This window comes from Manis javanica, chromosome 5 (genome assembly GCF_040802235.1).
Source record: "Manis javanica isolate MJ-LG chromosome 5, MJ_LKY, whole genome shotgun sequence".
NCBI classification, from domain to species: Eukaryota; Metazoa; Chordata; class Mammalia; order Pholidota; family Manidae; genus Manis; species Manis javanica.
Genome location: NC_133160.1, coordinates 115,112,043 through 115,136,002, shown reverse-complemented (window position 1 = coordinate 115,136,002; position 23,960 = coordinate 115,112,043). Strand labels below are relative to the sequence as shown.

General features: G+C 35.2%; 1 protein-coding gene across 1 annotated transcript; it reads left to right on the top strand.

Moving 5' to 3' along the window:
• Window positions 1-5,092: 5,092 nt before the first annotated feature.
• AFP (alpha-fetoprotein) lies at window positions 5,093-23,056 on the top strand. Its single transcript, XM_017665338.3, has 15 exons — window positions 5,093-5,177; window positions 6,002-6,053; window positions 6,987-7,119; window positions 9,133-9,344; window positions 10,429-10,561; window positions 11,385-11,482; window positions 13,311-13,440; window positions 15,404-15,618; window positions 17,167-17,299; window positions 17,840-17,937; window positions 18,518-18,656; window positions 20,345-20,568; window positions 21,682-21,814; window positions 22,510-22,564; window positions 22,906-23,056. Exons 1-14 carry the CDS (start codon window positions 5,093-5,095, stop codon window positions 22,552-22,554), a joined length of 1,830 nt encoding a protein of 609 aa, XP_017520827.1. The 3' UTR covers window positions 22,555-22,564; window positions 22,906-23,056.
• Window positions 23,057-23,960: the final 904 nt, after the last annotated feature.

The following is a 23,960-nucleotide window of genomic DNA, read 5'->3' as shown; positions in this document are numbered from 1 at the left end:
ATTTAAAGGAGAGCTACTTCCAATTCATCTTAAAGTATTTCAAAAAGTACAAGAGGAGGAAATACTTCCAAATTCATTCTGTGAGGCCAACATACTCTAATACCAAAAGCAGACAAAGACACCACAAAAAAGAAAATTATAGACCAATATCTCTGATGAACATAGATGCAAAAATCCTCATGGAAACATTAGTAAACAGAATTTAAAAATACACCAAAAGGATCATTTACCACATCCAAGTTGTATTTATTCCAGGGATGCAAAAATGTTGTGATATTTGTAAATCAATCAATGTGATACACCACATGAAAAATAAAGGAGGATTAAGATAATATGATCATTTTAATAGATGCTAAAAAAGCATTTCACAATATTCAACATCCATTCATGATAAAAATTCTCAGCAAAATGGCTACAGAGGAAACATACCTCAACATAATAAAGGTCATATACAAACCCATAGCTGATATTATACTCAATGGTGAAAAGATGAAAGCTTTTCCTCTCAGGAACAAGACAAAGATACCCACTCTCACCACTTTTATTCAACATAGTAGTGGAAGTCTTAGCCATGGCACTCAGACAAGAGATAAAAGGCATCCAAGCTAGTAAGGAAGAAGTAAAACTGTCACTGTTTGCAGATGACATGGTATTATCTATAGAAATTCCTAAAGTCTCCACCCAAAAAAACTGTTAGAACTAATAACCAGATTCAGCAATTTGCAGGATACGAAACTAATACACAGAAATCTGTTGCATTCCTATATACTAAAAACAAATTAGCTAAAAGAGAAATCAGGAAAACAACTCCATTTACAATTACATCAAAAAGAATAAAGTACCTAGGAATAAACCTAACCAAGGAAGTGAAATACCTATTTTCTTAAAACTGTAAGACACTCATGAGAGAAATTAAGGAAAATACAAATAAGTGGAACTCTATCCCTTGCTCATGGATAGGAAGAATTAATATTTGAAAATGGCCATCTTGTCCAAAGCAGTTTACAGATTCAGTGCAATCCCTATCAAAATACCAACAACATTCTTCAATGAACCACAACGAATAGTTCTAAAATTCATATGGAACCACAAGTGACCCCAAATAGCCAAAGCAATCCTGACAAAGAAGAACAAAGCTAGGAGAATCATGCACCCTGACTTCAAGCTCTACTACAAAGCTACAGTAGTCAAGATAGTATGGTACTAGCATAAAAAGAGATCCATAGTTCAGTGGAACAGAGTGGAGAGACCAGACATAAATCCATAGTATGGTACTAGCATAAAAACAGACCCATAGTTCAGTGGAACAGAGTGGAGAGACCAGACATAAATCCATGTATAAATGGTCAATTAATATACAATAAAGGAGCCATGAATATTCAATGGGGAAAAGACAGCCTTTTCAATAACTGGTGTTAGGAAAACTGGGTAGCTACATGCAAGAGAATGAAATTGATTACTGTCTAACTCTATAAGCAAAAGTAAATTCAAAATGGATTAAATATCTAAATATAAGACATGAAACTATAAAACTCTTAGAAGAAAGCTTAGGCAAAAATCTCCTGAACATAAGCATGAGCAATTTTTTTTTCTGGACACATCTACTTGGGCAAGGGAAACAAAATTTAAAAAATGAACAAGTGGTACTACATCAAACTAAAAATCTGTACATCAACAGAACAAAAAGCCATCCTACAGTATGGGAGACTATATTCATAAATAATTTATCTGATAAGGGGTTAACATCCCAAATATATAAAGATTATTTGCAAGGATATTATGCCTCAACACCAAAAAAACAACTTATCAAATTAAAAGTGGACAGAGAACCTGAGAAGAAATTTTTCATAAAGATGGCCAATAGACACACGAAAAGATGCTCCACATCACTAATCATCAGAGAAATGCAAATCAAAGCCACAATGAGATATTACCTCACACCAATCAGAATGGCTACTATCCAAAAGACAAGAAATAACAAGTGTTGGAGAGGATGTGGAGAAATGGGAACTCTCCTACACTGTTGGTGGGAATGTAAATCAGTTCAGCCACTATGGAAAACAGTATGGAGGTCTCTCAAAAACTAAAAATAAGAATACCATTTGACCCAGTAATTCCACTTTTAAGAATTTACCCAAAGAAAACAAAGTCTCTGATTTGAAAAGATACATGAACTCCTATGTTTATTGCTGCATTATTTACAATAGCCAAGTTATGCCAGCAACCAAAATGTCCACAAATAGATGAATGGATGAAGAACAAGTGGTACATATACACAATGGAATATTATTCAGCCATTAAAAAGAAAGAAATCTTGACATTTGTGACAACATGGATGGATCTAGAGGGTATATTCTAAGTGAAGTAAGTCATATGGAGAAAAAATACCATGATTTTATTTATTTGTGAAATCTTAAAACAAATCAAAATAAAATGAACAAAATAGCAGTGGACTCAAAGACACAGAAATGTGACTGGTGGTTACCACAGGGGAGGCATTGGCGTGGGTGAGTGAGAAGAGTGAGGGAGATAAAAGGGCACAAAAATTCTCAATCATAATATATGTTGGTAATGGGCATAGTAGTATAGCATGGAGAATATAGCCAATGAATATAACATCTTTCTATGTTCACAGATAGTAACTACAGTAGTTGAAGTGAGGATTTAATAACGTGAGTAACTGTTGAAGCCCTGTGTTGTGTATTTGAAACCAATATAATATTGTGTATCAACTATACTTCAATTTAAAAAAATGAAATAGATTCCAGAAAGAATAGGCAGCCCTTTACTGACTGTAGAGAAGACATTTTCCTAGCAACCACATATATAGCTTAACTTCTTTGAAGAAGAAAACATCTAATATTTAACACTTAATAACAACACTAATCATGATAATTATTGCTATTTTTAAAAAATGTCTGTTGGTTATCAAACATTTTAAATACATTATACTGCCTACATTTAAAAAAACAGAAAATATCATTTTCATTATATATGTGAGAAAAATCAAAGATCAGAGAAATTATAATATTTGCCTAGCGTCACATGGCTAATAATTGGCACAGCCAAGATTACAATCTAATACCAAAATCCAGTTTATTATGGTATGTTCCTTCTGAGCACTTTCCTAGATTTATGACAATATAAACAGAATCAGAATTAGAGAACGTGTTCTCTAATTGGAGAATGGAAAACAGTTGATGTGAACTGTGTACTCGGGACTAAATTTTGAACAATGACACATACAGATCAAGGATTATTTGCAATTAGTAGACAAACTCTGGTTCAAAGCCCCTTTTTATTGCTTGTCTCTTAAAATGTGGTGCCCCTCACAGTGCCTCTTTTTACTACACTCTCTCTTTTTCATTCAATCACATAGCTATAACAGCAGTCTATAAATTGATACCTCAGTTTCCATCTCTAGCCTTAATCTTGTTCCAAAGGACTGGAAGCACTATTTAGCTGCCCATCAACTTCTCCACTTGTACATCTTAAGGATGCTTCAACATGCAAACCAACATGTTCTGCTTAATAATTAATTACACTAAGTCAACTCATAAACCAGTACTGTTTGAGCAAACTGGCCATTCTGTCTTAAGGTCAATAGATCCAAAACTGAACATATATTCAGTAAGTAAGTCCCTTTGATTTTATCTCATATCACTGAACTTCATCCTTAAGTCTCATTTACCATTAGTATTACTCTTATCTGGGACTCTTACTGGACCATATTATTTCAAAAACGTCCTAACTGGTTTCCTTATCACAATCTTGTCCCCTTTCATAACAAGAGGGATGGTTTCAAACCACAAACATGATTTTTATTAACTTCACTTTGTAGTCTCTGCTATTTTAGGATGAGGTGTAAATTTGTTTTAAAAGGTCTTTGAGTTGCAAGCTGTGAACTCAGAACCAAACTTTGAACAATGACACATACAGATCAAGGATTATTTGCAATTCGTAGACAAACTATGGTTCAAATCTCCTCTTTTTTGCTTGTCTCTTAAAATGGTGTTCCTTGACAACTTTGCTGAAAATTCCCTTTATAGAGTAAGTTCCCTCATCTCCATTTTATAAATGTACCTTATTTATTTATTTCCTACTTTCGCTCATTTGGCTTTTAATCTTAACTTTAGAATAGTGAATAATCTGTGAAGCTTTAGAAAAATCTGATATCTAGGTCTCACCTCCAAAGATGCTAAATTATTTGCTCTGGGGTACAGTCTAGGCACTGTGAATTTTTTAAGTTCCTCCAGTGATTTTAGAACTTTCATAGATGGGGAAGATATGAGGTAAGCCACTCCTAGAATGAAGTGGCATTTGTAAGTGCTCTTTATTTACTATTAACATAATCATCTTGAGAGCTCAAATAAATAGTGCAGATAACCTAATCTGCAGTTCGACATACATGCAAAATTATTTTACAACAAATAAAATGATATAGGACTTGGCTAATCAGAGTTTGTGCCCTAAGTGTTCTGTATTAAGCAACATACAGTATACTAAATACTTAAAAATGGACTTTATTGATGCACAAATCAGGTGAAAAGGATTTTTGTGCTAAACAACAACATCATAATCAAGCAATGTATTATTCAATGAAGTGTCTTAGTTGGTCAAACAAGGGTCCAGTGCCTGGCATATGATAAGGCATTCAATTAATATTTTTTAAATGAATTTATACATTTAGTTGAATTTCATACAAAGTCTGGAGTCTTTTCTTTATAGCCCCATTCACATTTTAATTTGAAAGGAATTAATTATTGTGCAATTTATGGAAAAATCTCTTTGAATACCCTATAGTTTGAGAAGAATATTTGTTAATTTGCAAATTGAATGAATTTGCAAGTATTTTTCCTTCTTCCCTGAAGAGGTCTGTGTCCTTGAACATAAAATGCAAATAATCCCTATGCTGTTAATTATTGGCAAGTGGTCCCATTTGCAACCTTAGAAAATAAGGTAACATATATACCTATATGCTAACAAAAGATTACTAATTAACAGGCAATTCTTGAGAAGGGTATAAAATAATTTCAGCATGATTTTCAATATTCTTCCCCTACCATCACCACCAACAAACAAGCTAGCAACCATGAAGTGGGTGGTATCAATTTTTTTAATTTTCCTACTGAATTTTGCTGAATCTAGAACAATGCATAAGAATGCATATGGAATAGGTGAGACATTTCATTTTTCTTTTTTGCCTTCTTTCTATAAAAAAATTCTCAAATTTGCATTTATTCATTTGTTTTGATGTATTTATCATACTTACTGTCCAACACAGAGGAAAAATATTTACTTAGTGAATATTTTTAAATGAATGATAAACTTATATTGCTACTAAAGGTTTAAAAAATCATGGCAGTGTTTAACAGTATGTATGAATGGTTTGTATGCTCCATGTTGAATTTAATTTTTGTGCATTACTTATTGGAGTACATATTAACATTTGTTGTATGTGTATGTGCATGTGTGTGTATGCGTGTGTGTGTGTGTGTGTGTGTGTGTGTGTGTGTGTGTGTGTGTGTATATAAATGTAAAACCCCTTCAGGCTGGTAAATAAATAACATTTTTATTGTTTACTTCAGAAAAATGGGTCCTTATTTGACTGTTTGAAGAAGAAATGGTGACAGGGATACAAATGGGCAAGCAAATTGTGGTGTAATAATTTTCAAAGCGGTGACTGAAATATATATTTAATTACTTGATTTCCAAGCCAATTAGAACATCATAGTAAAGGGGAAAACCAAGCAATTGGAAGACATAAAATCTGGATTTCAGTGTTCGGTCTACTGTAAATGATTCTTATTAAGTTGATTCCTTAGGTTGCTAGTTTTCTTAAGTACCAAATTAGGATGTATGGATAGATGATCCCTAATATCATCTCAGTTCTAAAATTGCATAGTTCTAACTTAAATAGTAATGTTTATATGTAACAATGGTGGCTTTTCTGGTTGCAGTTGAAAACACCATTTCTCATGAAATTTTTTTTGCTTTCCAGCTTCCATATTGGAATCTTCCCAATGTTCTGCAGAGATGAATTTAGTCGACCTGTAAGTTTTGCTTGTATAAATGCACTCTAAAAATGCAAAGTGATGGTAATTTTAGTTAGGTAATTGAATGAAGTTGTATAGCCCTATGGTTTTTTAAAAGTTCAAAACCAAATTGGACAGTGTCAAGAAAAGTTATTTATATGGAATATCAAATTAATATTGAAGAGGGTGACCCATGCTGTTGATGTTAACCTCTAGACTCCTTGAAATTCCATGGGACAAACCAAATCATATTTTAGAAACTGAAAATTAAGGTCTGATCAGTGTTAACTACATATAAATTCAGGAATTTTTCTCCTCAGTATCAAAAGGATGCTACCACAGTATTTTCTATTTTGAACACTATTTAAATTCTAGTAGCAAATAATAGGAGGGAAACCTATTTTCTGTTTTCTGTAGAGACTATGTCTTTCTTTTGAGTGCTACCTTTCCTTTTTGAAGTGTCTAAGGTGAAATTTTAAGTACTGCGTTACTGCTTCTGCTTGCCAACAGAAACACGCTGAAGCAATCAATCTTTGAGTCGATCCATGACTACTGTAGTCTTGGAGTCTCGGGTCAGGCCTTTATTGTGCTGGAAGTAGACACAGGCAGAGGTCTAAAAACAAATTCTTTGCTTAAAGTATTTAGCTGTAAAGAATATAGCTACCCTCAGTTATGGCTGCACTGCAGTGGGTGGCTGACCGCAAAAGGAGGAACCACTCTTACGGAAAATTCATTTACTTTGATTTTTAACAGACATGTGTGTATTTATTGTGGAAGGGGGCAAGAGGAAGACTGACAGTTCCTCCTGGATGACTAAAACCTAATTCCACATAACTTTTTAGCAAATTGCACACTCTAAACAGGTCACAGCTTAGAATAAAAACAAACAAATACCTGGGAAAAACAAGCTTGATGTAAGTCTGTTCTTTAATCATTCCTATTTTTTTTCAGAGCTACCATATTTTTTGCTCAGTTTGTTCAAGAAGCCACTTATAAAGAAATAAACAAAATGGTGAAAGATGTATTTACTGTAATTGAGAAATCCACTGGCAGTGAGCAGCCTGCAGGGTGTTTAGAAAGCCAGGTGAGTGAATAATAGTAATAATGATAATGATAATAATAAAAGACCCTGTGATATTTGACCAAGATTTAGCATACAGCAGAGAAGATACAGTGATAGCATGAGAAATACATTTAAATATTTGAAGCCTCTTGTATTAAAGAGGGATTAAATTATTTCTGAAATGCTGAGGAGGGCAGAAGAGAAAACACTGGTTGTCTATTAAAAAAAGACAATATTAGCATGGTGACTAAGAGCTAAGTTTGTGAAATAAGAGTACCTGTGGGTGACCATGGACATATCACTTAACTCTGAGCTTTAGTTTTCATATCCATAAAATAAAGAATAATAATAGCTTCCAACCAATGGAGATTGATACAATAACAATAGTAGGAGTTAATTTTTATGAAACACTCAAATGTGATAAGCATTATTCTAGGGAGTGTACATATCCACTGATAATTTAAATGTTATGACATAGAGCATAGCATTGATAAATCAGAATGGATTTCCAGTGAGCCAAGAGACTGGCTGGAGCTTACTGGCAGATATCAGCTTAACTTACAAATATTAATTTATTAGATTTTTGCAATAATCCTAGAAGATAGATGCCAATTTTCCAGTTGTGGAAGCTGAGGCACAGAGGGGTTAAGCAACTTTCTTAAGGGAGCCCAGAAGCAGGATTTAAATGAGGCCATCACGTTCCAGAACTAACACCTTTAGTGGCTTCATTACACTATACCCCACAGTATAGTGAATTTGAGGCACCTTATACATATTTAGAGCTTCCAGATTTAGCAAGCACAAAGAACAATAACAAAATATGAATTTTTAGCCCACTAAAATTTGAATTGTAGATAAATAGTGAATACTTTTCTTAATAAGAGTATCTTCATGTAGTAGATCAACAGATAGTAATTATTATTGTTTATCTCAAGATAGAAAAGAACTAAGACTTTATAATGATTAGAGCTATCCAGTCAGTTAGGAACAAAATGCCCGAAGAATACTCTGTCATGGTGGGGGTTGATGAAGTGGCCAAAAGACAGTATGTCTGGAAATTGTAGAGGAGATGCTCTTTAAAAGATCAAAAGTACTTTCCAACTCTAAAATTGATGATTTAATAAAAATTCCTGTTTTGCATCTCTGTTTTTGGCTTGTCTTGATAATTTAAAAACAAGTTTAAATTAAGCAAATACATTCCACATTGCAACTTTACATCCAATGAAAGGATCAGGGTGAAGTCACAGACTGGCGATTTATCATTGTAAACTTAAAGGCATTATTTTTATGTGGATAGGGAATTGGAAGTCTTAAGATTTCCTAGCCTCTCTAAATGTTAGCACTTCATAAAAGCTAAATAAAAACTTTCATGAGGTGAAGAAAAGAAATATATTTTTCAGGGGCCTTCTTCAGACTATTGGTGTCAATATCTGATTGAGGTATAATTAAGGCAGCAATGAATTTGTAACATTTAAAATATGAATTTAAAAACATTTCAGTTAAATCTGTAATTACAACTCAAGAAAAGTGGTTGATGCTATTTTTATCTCATTTCAAATTATTTTGATTTTAATAGCATCCAATTTTAGGTCAATGCTTTATCATAACAATGCCACATGGAACATATATCTGTCTGAGAAGTGGTTTAAATACAAAAAAAGCTTATGGCATAAAATTGTTGGGGAAATAAAAACTTAGGGAAATTAATATTTCATTAAATTATAAAAATCAGGAAAATTAAATATTTCAAATTTTGAGGGGGAATGAAATATTGCTTGACCTTTTTCCTTTTAAAATAAAATATATTTTTTTCTAATAGTGTATTACTCAAGGTTGTAAACTGAATTTCTATTTCTCTAAAGGTAACAAAGAAAGCCCTCATCAGTCAGAAACTAAGTATGTTGGAATTTGTGTGGAGAATTATTTTCTTAATTATATTGCTACGATTTGGGGTAGTAGAAATTTTTTCACATGTCTCACAGAATTCTGAAGTAAAGTTAGCTGTCTTTCATTAAAAACAAATCTTTCTTCTAGCTATCTGCCTTTCTGGAAGAAATTTGCCATGAGAAGGAAATTCCTGAAAAGTATGGATTTTCAGACTGTTGCAGCCAAAGTGAAGAAGAAAGACTTACCTGTTTACTGGCACACAAAAAGGCCACTCCAGCATCCATTCCACCCTTCCAGGTTCCAGAACCTGTTACAAGTTGTAAAGCATATGAAGAAAACAGGAGCATGTTCATGAACCGGTAAGGATCTGATTAAAAGGTGGATTAAAGGCCAAGACAAGGAGCAGTATCGAGCAGAATCTAGCATTTCTGCAATTTACAGAACATGGAAAAGTGAAAAACAATGTTTGGCCTTGCATCTGCTAATGTCCTGCACTAGGAAATCAAATAAATTACTTTGAGTGTAACTGTTTCCATAGCGTGTTAGACAGACACAGGAGAGGACACACCAGACACACAATTTAGTCTCTTGAGACACACCGTTTTTTCACTCCTAATCTTTCTACTTTAGCTTGCCAAAGATGTATTAATATTACCAAAAAATGACTCCTTCTGGAACCAAATATTTAGTGTTCTCGTGTTAACCAAATTGTCTGGAAATAAAAAAATGTTCGAGATCCAGGAATGCTTAAGACACATAAAAATGGCTAGTGATTTTTGTGCACTTAGGATGTTGTAGGAACATATGTGCTTACGTGTGCTCAGACTAATGCTCACAAACAGGCTTCAGAATCTCCTTCTTCCTTTTCATTCTTATTCTTCCCATTTTTCAGATGAGGAAATTGAAGCTTAGAAGGTTAAGAATTGGATGAGGGCAAAATGCTAGTACATTCCCAGGCTGGGATTTGAGCCCAGGTCCTCTGATGGGAAATCCAGTATCTAACCCTTAAGTCACTTCCAACTTCCATGTTGTTGACCAGATCAAAGCAGGGAACAGATTGCCTTGACAACAGCTCTACCATGCAGAGACGGCCAATGATCATGTTCTGCACTAAGGAGAAAAGACTCCACCTTTCTCTGTTACTTCATGGAGGGCTGGCTTTGCTGACCCCTGAAACATGTCTGAGTAGATTTATTGCAAAGGACATTTTTATAAGAATCATAGCCAGCATTTCTGTTTATTTTATTCTCATAATAGAATATGATATCAGCTGTCAGAATTTTTTTTCCCTGGAGATCTTTAGGTAGGAAAATTTTTAACAGCATGTGGGGAAAAAAAGGACTGTTCACTGAGTCTTTAAACAAGTTCCAGAGTCCAGTTTCAGGCAGTAGTAGTCCTATTTTTATGTGTTTGTAAATCTTACAGCTCTTTTTCATTTCACAGATACATCTATGAGATAGCAAGAAGGCACCCCTTCCTGTATGCACCTACAATTCTTTCTTTGGCTGCTGACTATGACAAAATAATTCCACCTTGCTGCCAAGCTGAAAATGCAGTCGAATGCTTCCAAACAAAGGTATTATATTTGTATGGATATCTGAACCAATACTTTAATCTGGCTATGATTCATAGAAACCCAACAAACTTAAAAATATGCCGTGTGTGTGGAGTATTGTTTTCAGTAGAATGGAGAATATTTCAGCAGTCTGATATTCCTTGACTAAAACAGCTGAATTTGTTGTTTTTTTTATTTATTCATTCAGCCAACAATGATTTTGTTATTGAGTGAGTTTGGTGGGATAAAAAGGCAGAAGTAGAGCTGGGAATGTAAATGAAAGAAAGGAGTAAGAGGTAAAACAAGGATGCGCAAGAAGATGGTGTAGAATGAGTAGGAGGAGGGAACGAGGAGCAGAGGAGTGAGAAAAAAGCAGAAGAGAACTATGGCAAATGCTTATATCCAATATTTTTCCTAATCCTTAGAACAAATTTGAGGTGTAAATATTATTATAATTTAACAAACAAGGATACTTAGGTTTAGAGGTACGAATAGTTTTCTTAGGTTGTGACGCAATCTTCCTTTTTGCAGCTGAGCGGACATTCAGGAAATTATTGGGCTTCAATCTGTTTAAAAGCATAGTTTGTTATTCATTATTCCAAGTGTGAAAGTTTAATGTTTTTGTTTACAAGTATTTTGAATAAATCTGTCTGGCATAGGTGTATATAAACCAACCTTTATAAAGAATGGATGAATAAAGTCTTGCAAAAATGTATTGCATTTATAATTTTTAATAAAAAATTTTTAGACTTTCATGTTTTATCTATATATGTTGTTTTTCTAATTAGTAGAGCCTGTGAAAGAAATACATCCTTTCTAGACACCTTGTTTCTTCTATGCCTAGGCAGCATCAATTACAAAAGAATTAAGAGAAAGCAGCTTGTTAAATCAACATATATGTGCAGTAATGAGAAATTTTGGATCCCGAACCTTGCGAGCCATGTAAGTTTAAGCTCTAGCTAGGGGAGAAGGTGAGATTTGCAAATCTAGCATTTTGGACTTTTGAGTTCATCCTTCTCAATGTCGCTATGGGGAGGACAAACTTTCCTTTGATGAGAGCAGATGTGATTGAAATCATGACATCCTAGGAACAGAAGGAAGCCAAATCAGTCTGCTGTTTAACCCTTATTAAAGCCTAGATGGCATACTACTTAGAGAAGACTGTCTGTCTGTCATTTACTCCTATCTTATCTTCTATCTTTGTTGTTAGGATGAAGAGGAATATAAAAAAGCCCAAACAGGTGAACAATCAACTTCTTGATTATTGAATAGTTCGACCTCTTCATTTCACACATGAATAAACTGAGGCCCCGAGGGATTATAGCCATTACCGAGGCCCACATTGCTGGTCATCAGAATCCCATTTTTCTAGGCCCTTATAATGATTTATTTTCATTACACCTATTTGGTCACCATGTCAGTGATTGCTAGTTATCTCAATTTGACCAATGGGACTTTGAGGTCAGGGATAAGAATCAGAATTACCCATGGTCTAGAGTTGCAGCCATGGACCACACATAGTTCCTGGGCAGCTTGAATAAGGACCTGTGCCTCAGTGTGAAATATACACCAGACTTCAAAGAGTTAGTATGAAAAAAAGAAGGTATAATATCTCATTAATAGGTTCTTATGTTGATGACATACTGAAATACTATTTTTGATTTATTGGGTTAAAACATATTACTAATGTGAATTTAACTCGCTCCTTTTTTACTTTTTAATGTGGCAACTAGAAAATTTTAAATTACATAACTGGTTTAAAGTATTCCTCAGGTTTTAAGATGAAAATGTTTCTAGTATAGGACAATCTCTGAGTTACTAGTTGAAGAGTATTAGTACATGAATTCCAAGTCTATTTGCTTGTTAAATGACACATTTAAAAATACTGTACACAGCACAGACCTAGATTAAGGTGTTTAGTCATGGGGTTAACTCCAAGTGACTGAATTTCTTCTTCAAATAGGTCAGATTGTACTTTAACTACCCTCCAAATCCCTTAGAAACTGAAAGATTAATTTATGAATTCTTTATATAAAATTATCTTCATAATAAAATATGTCAGGACAGTATTATAATGACTTAGTCATTTGCTCTCCTTAAATGACATAACTGTTGTAAATATATAAAGAAAATCCATCTTCTTCAGTAGCAGCAGGAACACTATCAGTTACTCTAGGGAGTAATGATAGTGGTCTGGCCTAGAATCCCTTAAAATTTTAAGCAATGTGCCGAAGGAACAAGCATTTTTATTCCTTACTTCCCTTTTGGGCCACACTACATGTTTTAGCATGATGACACATCAGAATGTTTGGTCTGCTCTACTTTCTTGACCTATTTAATTGATCTGCACATATGCACCACTCCCTGTATTCTCTGAACTATTTTTTTCTCCCAGCTAAAAAATGAATATTATTCTCATGGAATGTTTCATTTCTTGATTGTTTATCCTTTTACTTTTTTTTTTCACCCACTCACTACAATAATCGCAAATGCCCAGCATTGGGGAGGAACAGCAAAAAGATTTTACTGCAATTCACAGGAAAGTTTTTAGGGCAAAATAAATCATTTCTAAACCATTGGTGGAGACAGTTAAGAGAGCCACTGCCATGAAAGATTAGGCAGGAATAAAGACACACCACTCTTTTTCTACTTTTCTACAGGAACATTTCAATTCTTTCTCTCTGGAGCTGCAACTATACTCATATTCTATAAATATTATTGAATTTTGATAGATAAGTGAGATTGATTTCTAATTCCCTTCTTCCCTCAGAACTGTTACTAAACTGAGTCAGAAGTTTCCCAAAGTTAATTTTACTGAAATTCAGAAACTGGTCCTAGATGTGGCCCATGTACACAAGGAATGCTGCAGAGGAAATGTGCTGGAGTGTCTTCATGATGGGGTAAAGAGTTTTATTTCCTAAATAGAGTATTCCCACTCCCTTATTTTCTTTCGCTCTTATTCTAAATGGGAGAAGGCTGACTTGAATTGGTCACGGGGTATGGGAACTCACTGACTGAGTGAAGTTACAGACTTCTTGATAATAAAATTTAAAGCATCTTTTGTTGATTGTGCTTTCACTTGAGAGATGCTCTCCTGAGTCCAGCACCCATTCATTCTTACTTCGAAAGGAGGTGGTGACTTCTCAGGAGGCTTCCACACAGGTTCGTGGGGTGCAGACTTTTTACTTTTAATATATCTGTTTTCCACCCATTTATTCTTTCATTTAACAAATACATATTGAATATTTCTTATGTTCTAGACACTGTGAGGGACAGGTATGAAGACATAAGCTGACCTCAAGGAATTTGTAGTCTGACAGGAGAGATGAAAAACATGAGGACTGTCTTTTGTTTACTACTATCTCCATGGGCTGCCAGCACAATGCCTGGCACATGGAAGGCATGGATTATACATTTATATTCTATGAATGTAACACAATAATACAAGAAACTGTTCTACAAGGTAGAAAGCTAGCCTTGCCAAAGAGAGGTGTGAATAAAGGGCTCTAGGAGAATTAAAAGAAAAAATCCAAAAAACCCCAACAGCAGAACCCTTGAGCACACCACAGTTACCATTTAAGCAGTGTGACATTGGTCTGCTTTGGGTCAATCCTGAACTTCCTAGATATTGTGTAAGAGGCTTGTATAGCCCCAGATTGTTTCCTCTTTGGTCCCCTGTGATCTCTAAGATCTTCTTCTCTAAGGAGGCTTAAAATTATTGCTTTTAGATATTCTAATGGCTTGAAAACCAGGGCTGGAACATGATTTTCAGAAAGTTGAGAGAGGATAAAATACTCATTTCAGCCAGTCCCATGACAATTTGGCTGAGATAGTCTTTCAAGAAAGCAAGAAGCTGAGGCTGCAGGGGAGGCCTGAGGGTGACAGCCACTGAGTCCAGGCAGAGAATCCTGGTGTGATGAGTGGAGGAAGCGGAACTGAGAGGCTGCCCTAAAGACAGATTTTTCTATTTCATTTGCTTTTCCTTTTAGAAGTATTTACCTGCATATTAGGGACAGTAATAAGTTTTCCTTTGAGTTCAATTTTCTCAGTTTTAATTGACAATTTTACTAATTTGTATTGTCATTTTTTTTTAAAAAACTTGTTTTTCAATTTTTGAAGGTCATAACCACCCTTCCTTTAAAGTGGAAAAATTAATTTTAGTATGGTGTGTAAATTGTATTTCAATAGGTGAATAATGGGTTCTAATTGTCCCTCTGAGCATGCACAGAATGTTTAGTCCTGTGACAGGACTGAAATAATACAGGCTGGATCACATACAGGACAAGTAAGCTCTGCTGTCTTAGGTGTACTGCCATTTCATTATCTATAGACTGTCCTCTGGAGGTCATAGTCCGTCACTGCGGATTGTTCTGATAAGGCATAAAGTTTGCTCGCCGTGTTGACATCAGCAGCAAAAGGTCTAGCAGCAAATTTCGATGCTGATAGAAAGATAAACACCTATGTGCATATCATTCGGTTTGAGAAATACACTTGTCTCTTGTTTTTAAAAGCTCCTTATTAAAAAAGTCTTAGCTGTGATGAAAAGAAGAACCGAACATATAGAGGTAGGTAGAAAGGAGTGAAGAAAGGCAAAGTAGGGAGAAGGCACTAGAATGGGAGACAAGGTAAAATACCTTGTTTCAACTTCTTCCTTCCTTTGTTCCCCCTCTTCCTTCTACCTTCTTCTCCCCTGGCCCACCCACTCTCTGCTTCCCGCCCTAGTTCTATTTCATGCTTTCTTCCCTCCCTTTCTCCTGGACTTTTTCTTTCTTCCCTTCCTCCCTCCCTTCCTTTCTAGAACTGGCCCTGAGGTCCTGAATTAAAAATAAACCGTTAAGTGCTACACTTATTTTTCTCTTATAGGAACAAATTATGTCCTACCTATGTTCTCAACAAGATACTCTGTCAAGCAAAATTGCCGAATGCTGCAAACTGCCCACACTTGAACTTGGTCAATGCATAATTCATGCAGAAAATGATGACAAACCTGAAGGCTTATCTCCAAATCTAAAAAGGTTTTTAGGAGAGAGAGATTTCAACCAGTTTTCTTCAAGGGAAAAAGATATCTTCATGGCAAGGTAACACATTGTAAATGTTCACACAAATGAGGATTATTATGTACCTGAGAGCTTTGTGTTGTTGAAATGGGGAGTGATGGTTATGCTGTCTGAGCTCAGTATGTGAGGATAATGCTAGAATGTTCTGAGGCACAATATATTTAAACAGATAACTAGGGGATAAGGAATGAGATCTTATACTGATAAGACTTTCACTGTTGCTATTATTAACTGGCTTGCTTGTGAGGCTATATTTTGTTTTGTATCAATTTCTCTGGAATCAGAAGCATTGTCATTCCTGTATGAATTATTCATACGAAAACCTCCAATGACCTTCCAAGTAGAATGTGGATTTTTTTAAATAAGAAGGGCTCATGATTAAGAGTGTGCTTTTTCATTGTGCATGTTTTTAAAACTTTTCTTAAAAATATAATCAATAGACAATGCTAGATAGAAGGGCTTTAATTGGAACAGTGTATTTGTTATTTAATACATGTTTATTTTTGTAAGGAAATTAGAACATCTTTAGAGACATTTGCAGTAGTGTGTTGTAATATAATTGATAGGACACATTCTCATTCTATTTGCCTTTAAAGGACGCAAGCAGTCAAGTTAACACATTTTCCTTTATTGTACAGTTTGTATCTATGGACACTTAGAAAAGGGATTTTTGTAGCTCTGAGGATATCATACTTAATGACCTTCAAGTGTCTTTAGATTTAAGAGTCTGCTTCTAATGTAGTAATGAAAATAATGGCCCAATTTTCTTTTTAATATTCCCTGAGGATATTACTCTATTGTTACATTCAGATTAGACATTCACACATTGTTTGCACTGCTAAATAAAATTAGGCAAACGAGAACAAAGTCCTGATTGAAGAAACTCATACTAACAACTTAGAGGTGGCAGAACTAAATACCACCTGTTTGTATAACTTGGGAATACAATCACTAAATCCAAGAATTTAAGTTTACACATCCGTACACACCCAAAGTTAATTGTTTGCTTAATAGAGGCTGTTCCTCAATTGGAAAGGTTCTTTGCAGTAGAAGTTCTCTCAGCTGAGAACGATCTTCCCTCAGACACTCACGTGGTTTTCTCCACCCAGGCTTCTGTTCCAAAAGAGCTGCCCAAAGAGATTTTTCTTGACCACATACACCAAATTAGGTGTCATCCCTTTCCCTCTATTCTATCTTCTCTTATTCTCTTCACTGATTTCTTACTCCTGAAATTAGATGAACTCTCTCTTCTTTCTTTGTCCCTATAATGTATGCTTTAGAGAGGTCAGGCATTTTCTCTGGTATGTTATTGAATCCTTACTGCTTAAAGAAATGCTTGCACACAGTAGGTGCTGGGAAAGTGTTGAATGAATGAATGTGAAATCAAATAATTGAAAAGTCAAAGTGCAGAGTGCCAAATAAAACAAAATACCATTTTAGAACAGTTTGAGAGATTATAATTTGTTTAATGGTTCCAGGTTTATTATTTAATTTTAACTTCTACATTGCATGAAACAGAATAAATTGTCTCTAATTCCCATAACATGTTATTTTTCATACATATTTCAGATTTACTTATGAATACTCAAGAAGACATACTAAGCTTGCTGTCCCAGTGGTTCTAAGAGTTGCTAAAGGATACCAGGAGTTATTGGAGAAGTGTTCCCAGTCTGAAAAGCCTCTTGAATGCCAGGATAAAGGGGTAAATTGCTTTAGCATTTTAGGGAGAACCTGAAAAATTGGATTGATATCATCCATAATGCTGTTTGTCTAGAAGTATCTAGTTATTAACTAATAGTTAGCTACTTACAGGTATTAAGTAGTCATCTAGATATTAGGTAGTTATTAATTAGTAGTCAACAACTAGTGGCTATCTTTAGAAATAAAAATGTAAAAGCAAACTTCTTTGATGCACATAAAAAAAGTATTCATTTTTAAACTGCTTCAGAAAGGCAAGAATTGGTACAGAAAGAACTATAATCCTTTATCCAAAGATTGAATCCATTATCAAAGAAGTCTATGATTCACAAAGTTTTAAACTTAATCTCCCCAAAGTCCATTTGCTTTAATTCTTTTAATTCACACTTACCATCTTTAATGTGAAAAAACAAAACCTCTAAAGTTGGTTTCTCTAAGATTGGTATCACAACAGAATAAAATATTATTGTTCAATTTTTACCCACAAATTTATATGTCCTGGAAGAGAGGAAAAAAATGTATATAATAATGATTGTATTTTCAGGAAGAAGAATTAGAGAAATATATCCAGGAGAGCCAAGCATTGGCAAAGCGAAGCTGTGGCCTCTTCCAGAAATTAGGAGAATATTACCTGCAAAATGCGTATGTTTTTTTAAACAGTATTTGTAGTGGTTTTAACTTAGCAACTAGCGAGGGAAATACAAACCTAAATTAGTGACCCACAGCTACTCTAATTTCAGCCCCTGTTTCAGACTGAAGTCAGTGTAGTTTGATCACCCAGTTTCCCCTGAGGTGGTAGGCACCCTCATTCTCATCTTTTTGGTAGTGAGAAGAATGGCCTGTAAATTCTGATCTGTAGCAGCAGCTTTGGGCTCACTGAACTGTGCAGAGCTTTTCAGAATAGATACCCATTCTGTTTTAATATGTTATAGTTAAATCACCAAAAGATCAAAGTTAAGATCAATGAAGCTTTTGAGGTTGGGAATAGGAGTCAGCCTACCGCCCAAAGACTGCATTTTCCCACTGTGAGATGTTGGTATCATGTAAGTAAAGGGAGTGGTTGCTGGAGTAAATGCACCACAAAATTTAGTCCAAATTCCATGTGGATGAAACAAATAAGCTGACTTCATGTCTTCTGACACTAAAAGAGGGTCTTGAGGAGTGCGGATTGCAAGAACTCATGAATGACTCAGCAGGGCTTGGTGGCAAATGCTTCTTTCAGATTTCTTGTTGCGTATGCAAAGAAAGCCCCTCAGCTGACCCCACCTGAGTTGATGGCCTTCACCAAGAAAATGGTGGCCACAGCAGCCACTTGTTGCCAATTCAGTGAGGACAAACGATTGGCTTGTGGTGAGGGAGCGGTAAGTGTTTTGTTTAGTCCCGTCTTGTTTCTGTGTTGTTTGACTGGAAATAGCCTCATAATTTCCACTTAGGGGAAATGGTAAAAACCAATGTGGAGATGGTTTTACTGGAATTGTTTGATTAGATACAATTGGAGGGGGTGTGAGAATTCAGCTCTGAGTGGTTGGCATGTGACTGGCCTTGCTGTCCTTCTAGAATTGTTGGTCGAAGTGCAGCCCGTTTATTTAGCAATATCTAGGCAGGCTTTATGTACAGGAAATATAGAATGACCAATGCATCATTTAATTCATGATCTTCTTTTTTGTTCACTACTTACTTTAATGTAATAAAAAAGAAAAAAAAGCTTTACCTTTGATAAATCAGTCATTTTCCTTTTATCCATACTTATATTTTGCCTTTTGTAGTGATATTAGGGAATTTTTTGTGATAAATCTAATTTTACTGTGATATTAGGGACAATTTGTTCCCTTTGACCAGGGTGTAGGATAGACAGCAGGGTTAAGCCCCATGTTCTGAATAGTAAAATGACTTCCCAGTTAGTAATGCCAATAATCTTTACTTCCTAATGTCATTAGTGCTGTACATATAATTACAGGTTGAAATTTTTTCATCATTTTTTACCCTTAAAATCACAATTGTGAGCAAAATTCTATTATCTATTTTTCCCCTTTCTTTTTTTGATGATGGAGACTTACTTGCTAGTTAGTCTTCATGTTTTGGAAATTTTCACCAAAGATTAGGCATCAAAGGAGATTTTCTTTGATCAGGCATCATCTTTATCAGTTATTGAATTCCACATGTTGGGAGGATGCATGGACCCAGGATGCTGTGATAGTTCAGGAGTGTAGGTTTGGAGGCCTCCTGCCTACATTTCCATCCCACGTTCAACACTTCTTAGTTGTGTCACACTGGGAGAGCTAGTTACCTTACTAAGCTTGAGGTTTTCCATCTGACATTTGAGAATAAGGAGTGTACTGTGATCATAGAATAGCTCTCTTACATGGTAGCTTGCACAGCTCATTCAGCACAGGCCTGATACATAGTATGCACACAAAACATGCTGCCTTTATTACAAGGTTTTACTAGGTACTTAAGAAATATCTCTGATGTGTGGAAGGTAGGAGGATTCTACATTAGGAAAGTCTTAAAGACATCCACACGTAGGACCCCATTTCTTTTCAGTTAGATTACATATTAGCTGTATATGTGTGTGTGTGTGTATGTGTATATATATATATATATGAAAGGGGCTAGGTATATGCTATTCTTACCTTTAGAAAGAGATTCTCTGAATCCCCAAATTAAAATGGAAAGCTCTACTGGATATACATGGAAAATGTAAGCCATGTATTGATTGCCTAGATCAACACAGACTTTTTTCCTTTGAAAGTCAGTGTACCTGCTAGCATGCTTCAAATTGCTGACACAAATGGCTGAAGGGACTATCTTCAACATCACTTATGGAATGTCTGTCACTAAAAGCTGAGGTTTATTGCAAATAAAGGGGATAAACAAACGAGAATCTATGAAGTGCCAACACATGATCTTACACAGACAGTGAGTTTTCCTGTATTACTGATTAAAGTACTAGGTATTAAAATGATTGCAAATTTTTCTGGAAACCTGGATCAACTTTGTAGCTAATGCTCAATCTCCTTGCCTTCTTCTTTCTCTGTCTCCTAACTAGGCTGACCTTATTATAGGACAATTGTGCATCAGGCATGGCGAGACTCCTGTAAACCCTGGGGTTGGCCAGTGCTGCACTTCTTCTTATGCCAACAGGAGGCCGTGTTTCAGCAGCTTGGTGCTGGATGAGACATATGTTCCTCCAGCATTCTCAGCTGACCAGTTCGTCTTCCATAAGGAACTGTGCCAAGCGCAGGGTGTAGCACTGCAAACAATGAAGCAACAGTAAGAAATTGTTATTTGCTAGCCTGGAGGAGACTGGCAAGATTAAATAGCTTGAGCTCACTAGGAAAACATTACTACCTATTTAAAGCATTTATTTAAAGTAGCTTTAAATAGTTTTGTCTCAGTTGTCTTCATAGCCACATTAGGACAGAGGACTGGAAAAACTCAGTAGGGAGGACAATTTCTTATTTGTAAGAACAGTCCCATTGTAACTACTGTTGTGATATATTTGGGGATTGAAGAAAAACTGGCAGTATTTGGGGAATTAGGATAAATCTTAGTAGTAAATCTGGGGACGACCATTTCAAAACACTGTAAAAACATCATTGCATCTTTTTTTTTTACAGTGTTTACTCTTTAAAGAGAATAACCACAATATTTGATTCAACCGTGAAGTGCGGTGTTATGAAATGGAATGCACATTTCAATTTGTTGTGTGAGGCATTCTCTAATGGTGATGGTAATGCTAATCGATGAAATTAATGTTCTCCAAATTCTCACACATTTTAATACTCACTTGCTTTGTAAATGGTTTTCCTTCATTTTTGAACCCCACTCTTCCCTTTTTCCTCCATCACAGTACAAGTCATGCTCCAAGGAATTTAGTAAGAATGCCCCTCCTCTGACGAGACTTCCTATTCTCCTGGTTAGCATTAATTCCAACCTGAGAACATTGCTATGTGAGGAGTGCAGGTGATTAGGAGGGCCAGTGCTCAGGCAAGGGTACAAGTTTGGATGGCAGGGCTTTGGAAATCTGGGCCTTTGAGTGTGGATAAGACATACTTCAGAAAAAAGAAATGGAAAGTGTATTGCATACAGTAAGTAAGAAAAAGATTGTATTTCACTACATGTACATATAGTGGAACTATGAAATAATGTTTCCCCTATAATCTGCACAAATCCACACCAGTGGAACACTTGGCATGTTTCCAGTCTCAGTCTTTCTGATGAAAGTATTAGGCAAGGTACATGTGGGAAGTCTGGTGCTGGGCTGACAGAGTGAGGGCTGACAGAGGGTTGCTGGGGCTCAGAAAATTCTCTACTTGGAAGGCTTTAGAAAAGTACCATTGCATAACTGACTTCTCTTGTATTTTATTTTGCTTTAAATCACAGGTTTCTCATTAACCTTGTGAAGCAAAAGCCACATATAACAGAGGAACAGCTTGAGGCCGTGACTGCAGATTTCTCTGGCCTACTGGAAATGTGCTGTCGGGGCCCAGAGCAGGAAGCCTGCTTTGCAGAACAGGTAGGCGTGCTCTTTGGCACAGTCCACACACCTGGTATGGAGTTCTCCATAATGAATAATGAAAGGAACATCCTTCTACTCTATAGCTTTAAAGTAAGGCCAGAGAAATTGAAATTCCGTTTAGAAATAGATTGAAGGATTTTATGATATTTAAAAAATAATTCTAATTTTCTCGCTACATGTTAGGAAGAAGTATGCCTTTAGAATATCTTAAAAGAATTAGTAATTCTGATTTATTTCTTAGCAGAGAAAACTATAAACTGCATATATACTTAATTGATGATCATGTAGACAATGTCTGGCCTAAGATTGATCAATTCAGCTAAGTGGATTAAAAGGATTGAATAGCAAATGAATTGTGCAAACAAAATATTGGGGGAATGTTTATAGAAGATATTTTTGAACTCATTTATGCCTTAGTGTATCAATAGAGTAGTAATTAGGAATTATCTTAATCTTATTATTTAGCAATTTTAACTGGATTTGTATAGGCCTTTAGTTTATATTGCTGAATATATTTGAATATAGCATCACTATATTTTAAAAATATATTCCAGTATTCAGCATTTTTTTTTTTTGGCTAATTTCTTTTTAACTACTTATAATGTAAAAGTTTGGGTGCTTTGTTGTATGATCTCGATTTCCTCCGTCCTCCATTTCTGTATCTGATCCTTCTATTTCTGTTTACTTTGCAGGGTCCAAAACTGATTTCAAAAACTCGTGCTGCTTTGGGAGTTTAAGTTATGTCAGGTAACTAAAAAGTCAGACAAGGTTAAATATAATGTTCACTTTCCCCAGATATTTGATCCATACTGAAATGTAGACTAAGAGCTACTATTAAATGCATTTCTTAAAAAGAAATGCAATCCAATAGAAAAGTTTAGTTTAAAAACACTGGAACAAAATTATGCCCTTAATGTTAAATCAGTGGCTCAACTAACTCAAAATTCTCTTAGGGTATTTCAAAGGTTTCAGAGAATGTCACCAGAAGACTTTCCTGTCTGTAGTATTTCCCTGATATAAAATAATAGAACATTACCTTCTGCCCTTACATTTAATTGATACTTATTATATTTTTGTTCATATTACAGGCGGAAGAAAAGAAGATAAAATAAGTCTTTATGGTTTGGTGTGCATCTTTTCCTTTAGTTCTGACTTAGTACTTTCTGTGAATTAATGAAATGATGAAGACTTTTATGTGAGATTTCCCTATTATAGAAATAAAGTACCTCCAAGTGTTCCCTTTTCCTAGCCTTATTTATGAAAACTTATAGATAATTTCTTCACATAGTTTTATATACTTACTGTCTGAAGCAGATTCTGGTCAAAAAGCATTGAGTATTGATTACTATAGGAAAATAAAGCCAGTCAAAGATAGATTTACAACACTAAGGAGTAGATTTCTTTTTTTTAGATTATTTAGATGAATTAAAAAAATGTTCCCAAGTTAGGAACTGTTTAGGGCTGCCAGGGCACATTTTTCATTAAATGCCCACTTAAGTATTCTAACAGATAAGCTGGAGGTGAGAAAATAAATTATTATATTTTTAGAACTTCCATCAAAAATGGACCAAAATTTAACATTTTGTCACCGCTTGCTGACCTTGCCCTTCTCTATTCTTTCCCCTTCCCCTACTCCCCATTTTAATCAAAATTTAAGTCACTTTTTTTCAGTTTTTCAATTTTGCTCAGTTCTCTATTCACAAATATTTTAAAACATAAGTGTTAACTATACTGTAGTTGTTTTGATTAAATATAATTAATATTTTCACCAATTAATTGTTCTTATTCCACAAGAATCTCTTAAGTACTTAGTGGCCGCCAGGTTCTGTTCTGGGTGCAGTCACTGTCCTCCAGTTGTCCCAGTAGAGAAGAAGCTACTAATAGCAGCAATGGGATTATGGCCATTACAGAGGTGGCAACCCATTGTTGAGAGAATCCAAGGGTAGAGGGGACCAATTCTGACAGAGGGAAGTTTCATGCCGCAGGAAACAAACATTTAAGAAGAGCCTTAGAAGATGAGTGGGCATTCATCTGTTCAGGTAAAGGAGAAGGCCAGTTTATGAAAGAGGAAAACATGGCCTATGCCAAAACATGAGGAATGGTTTTAGGGGCGTACAGGGTGGGTAGGAAGGGTATAGATATG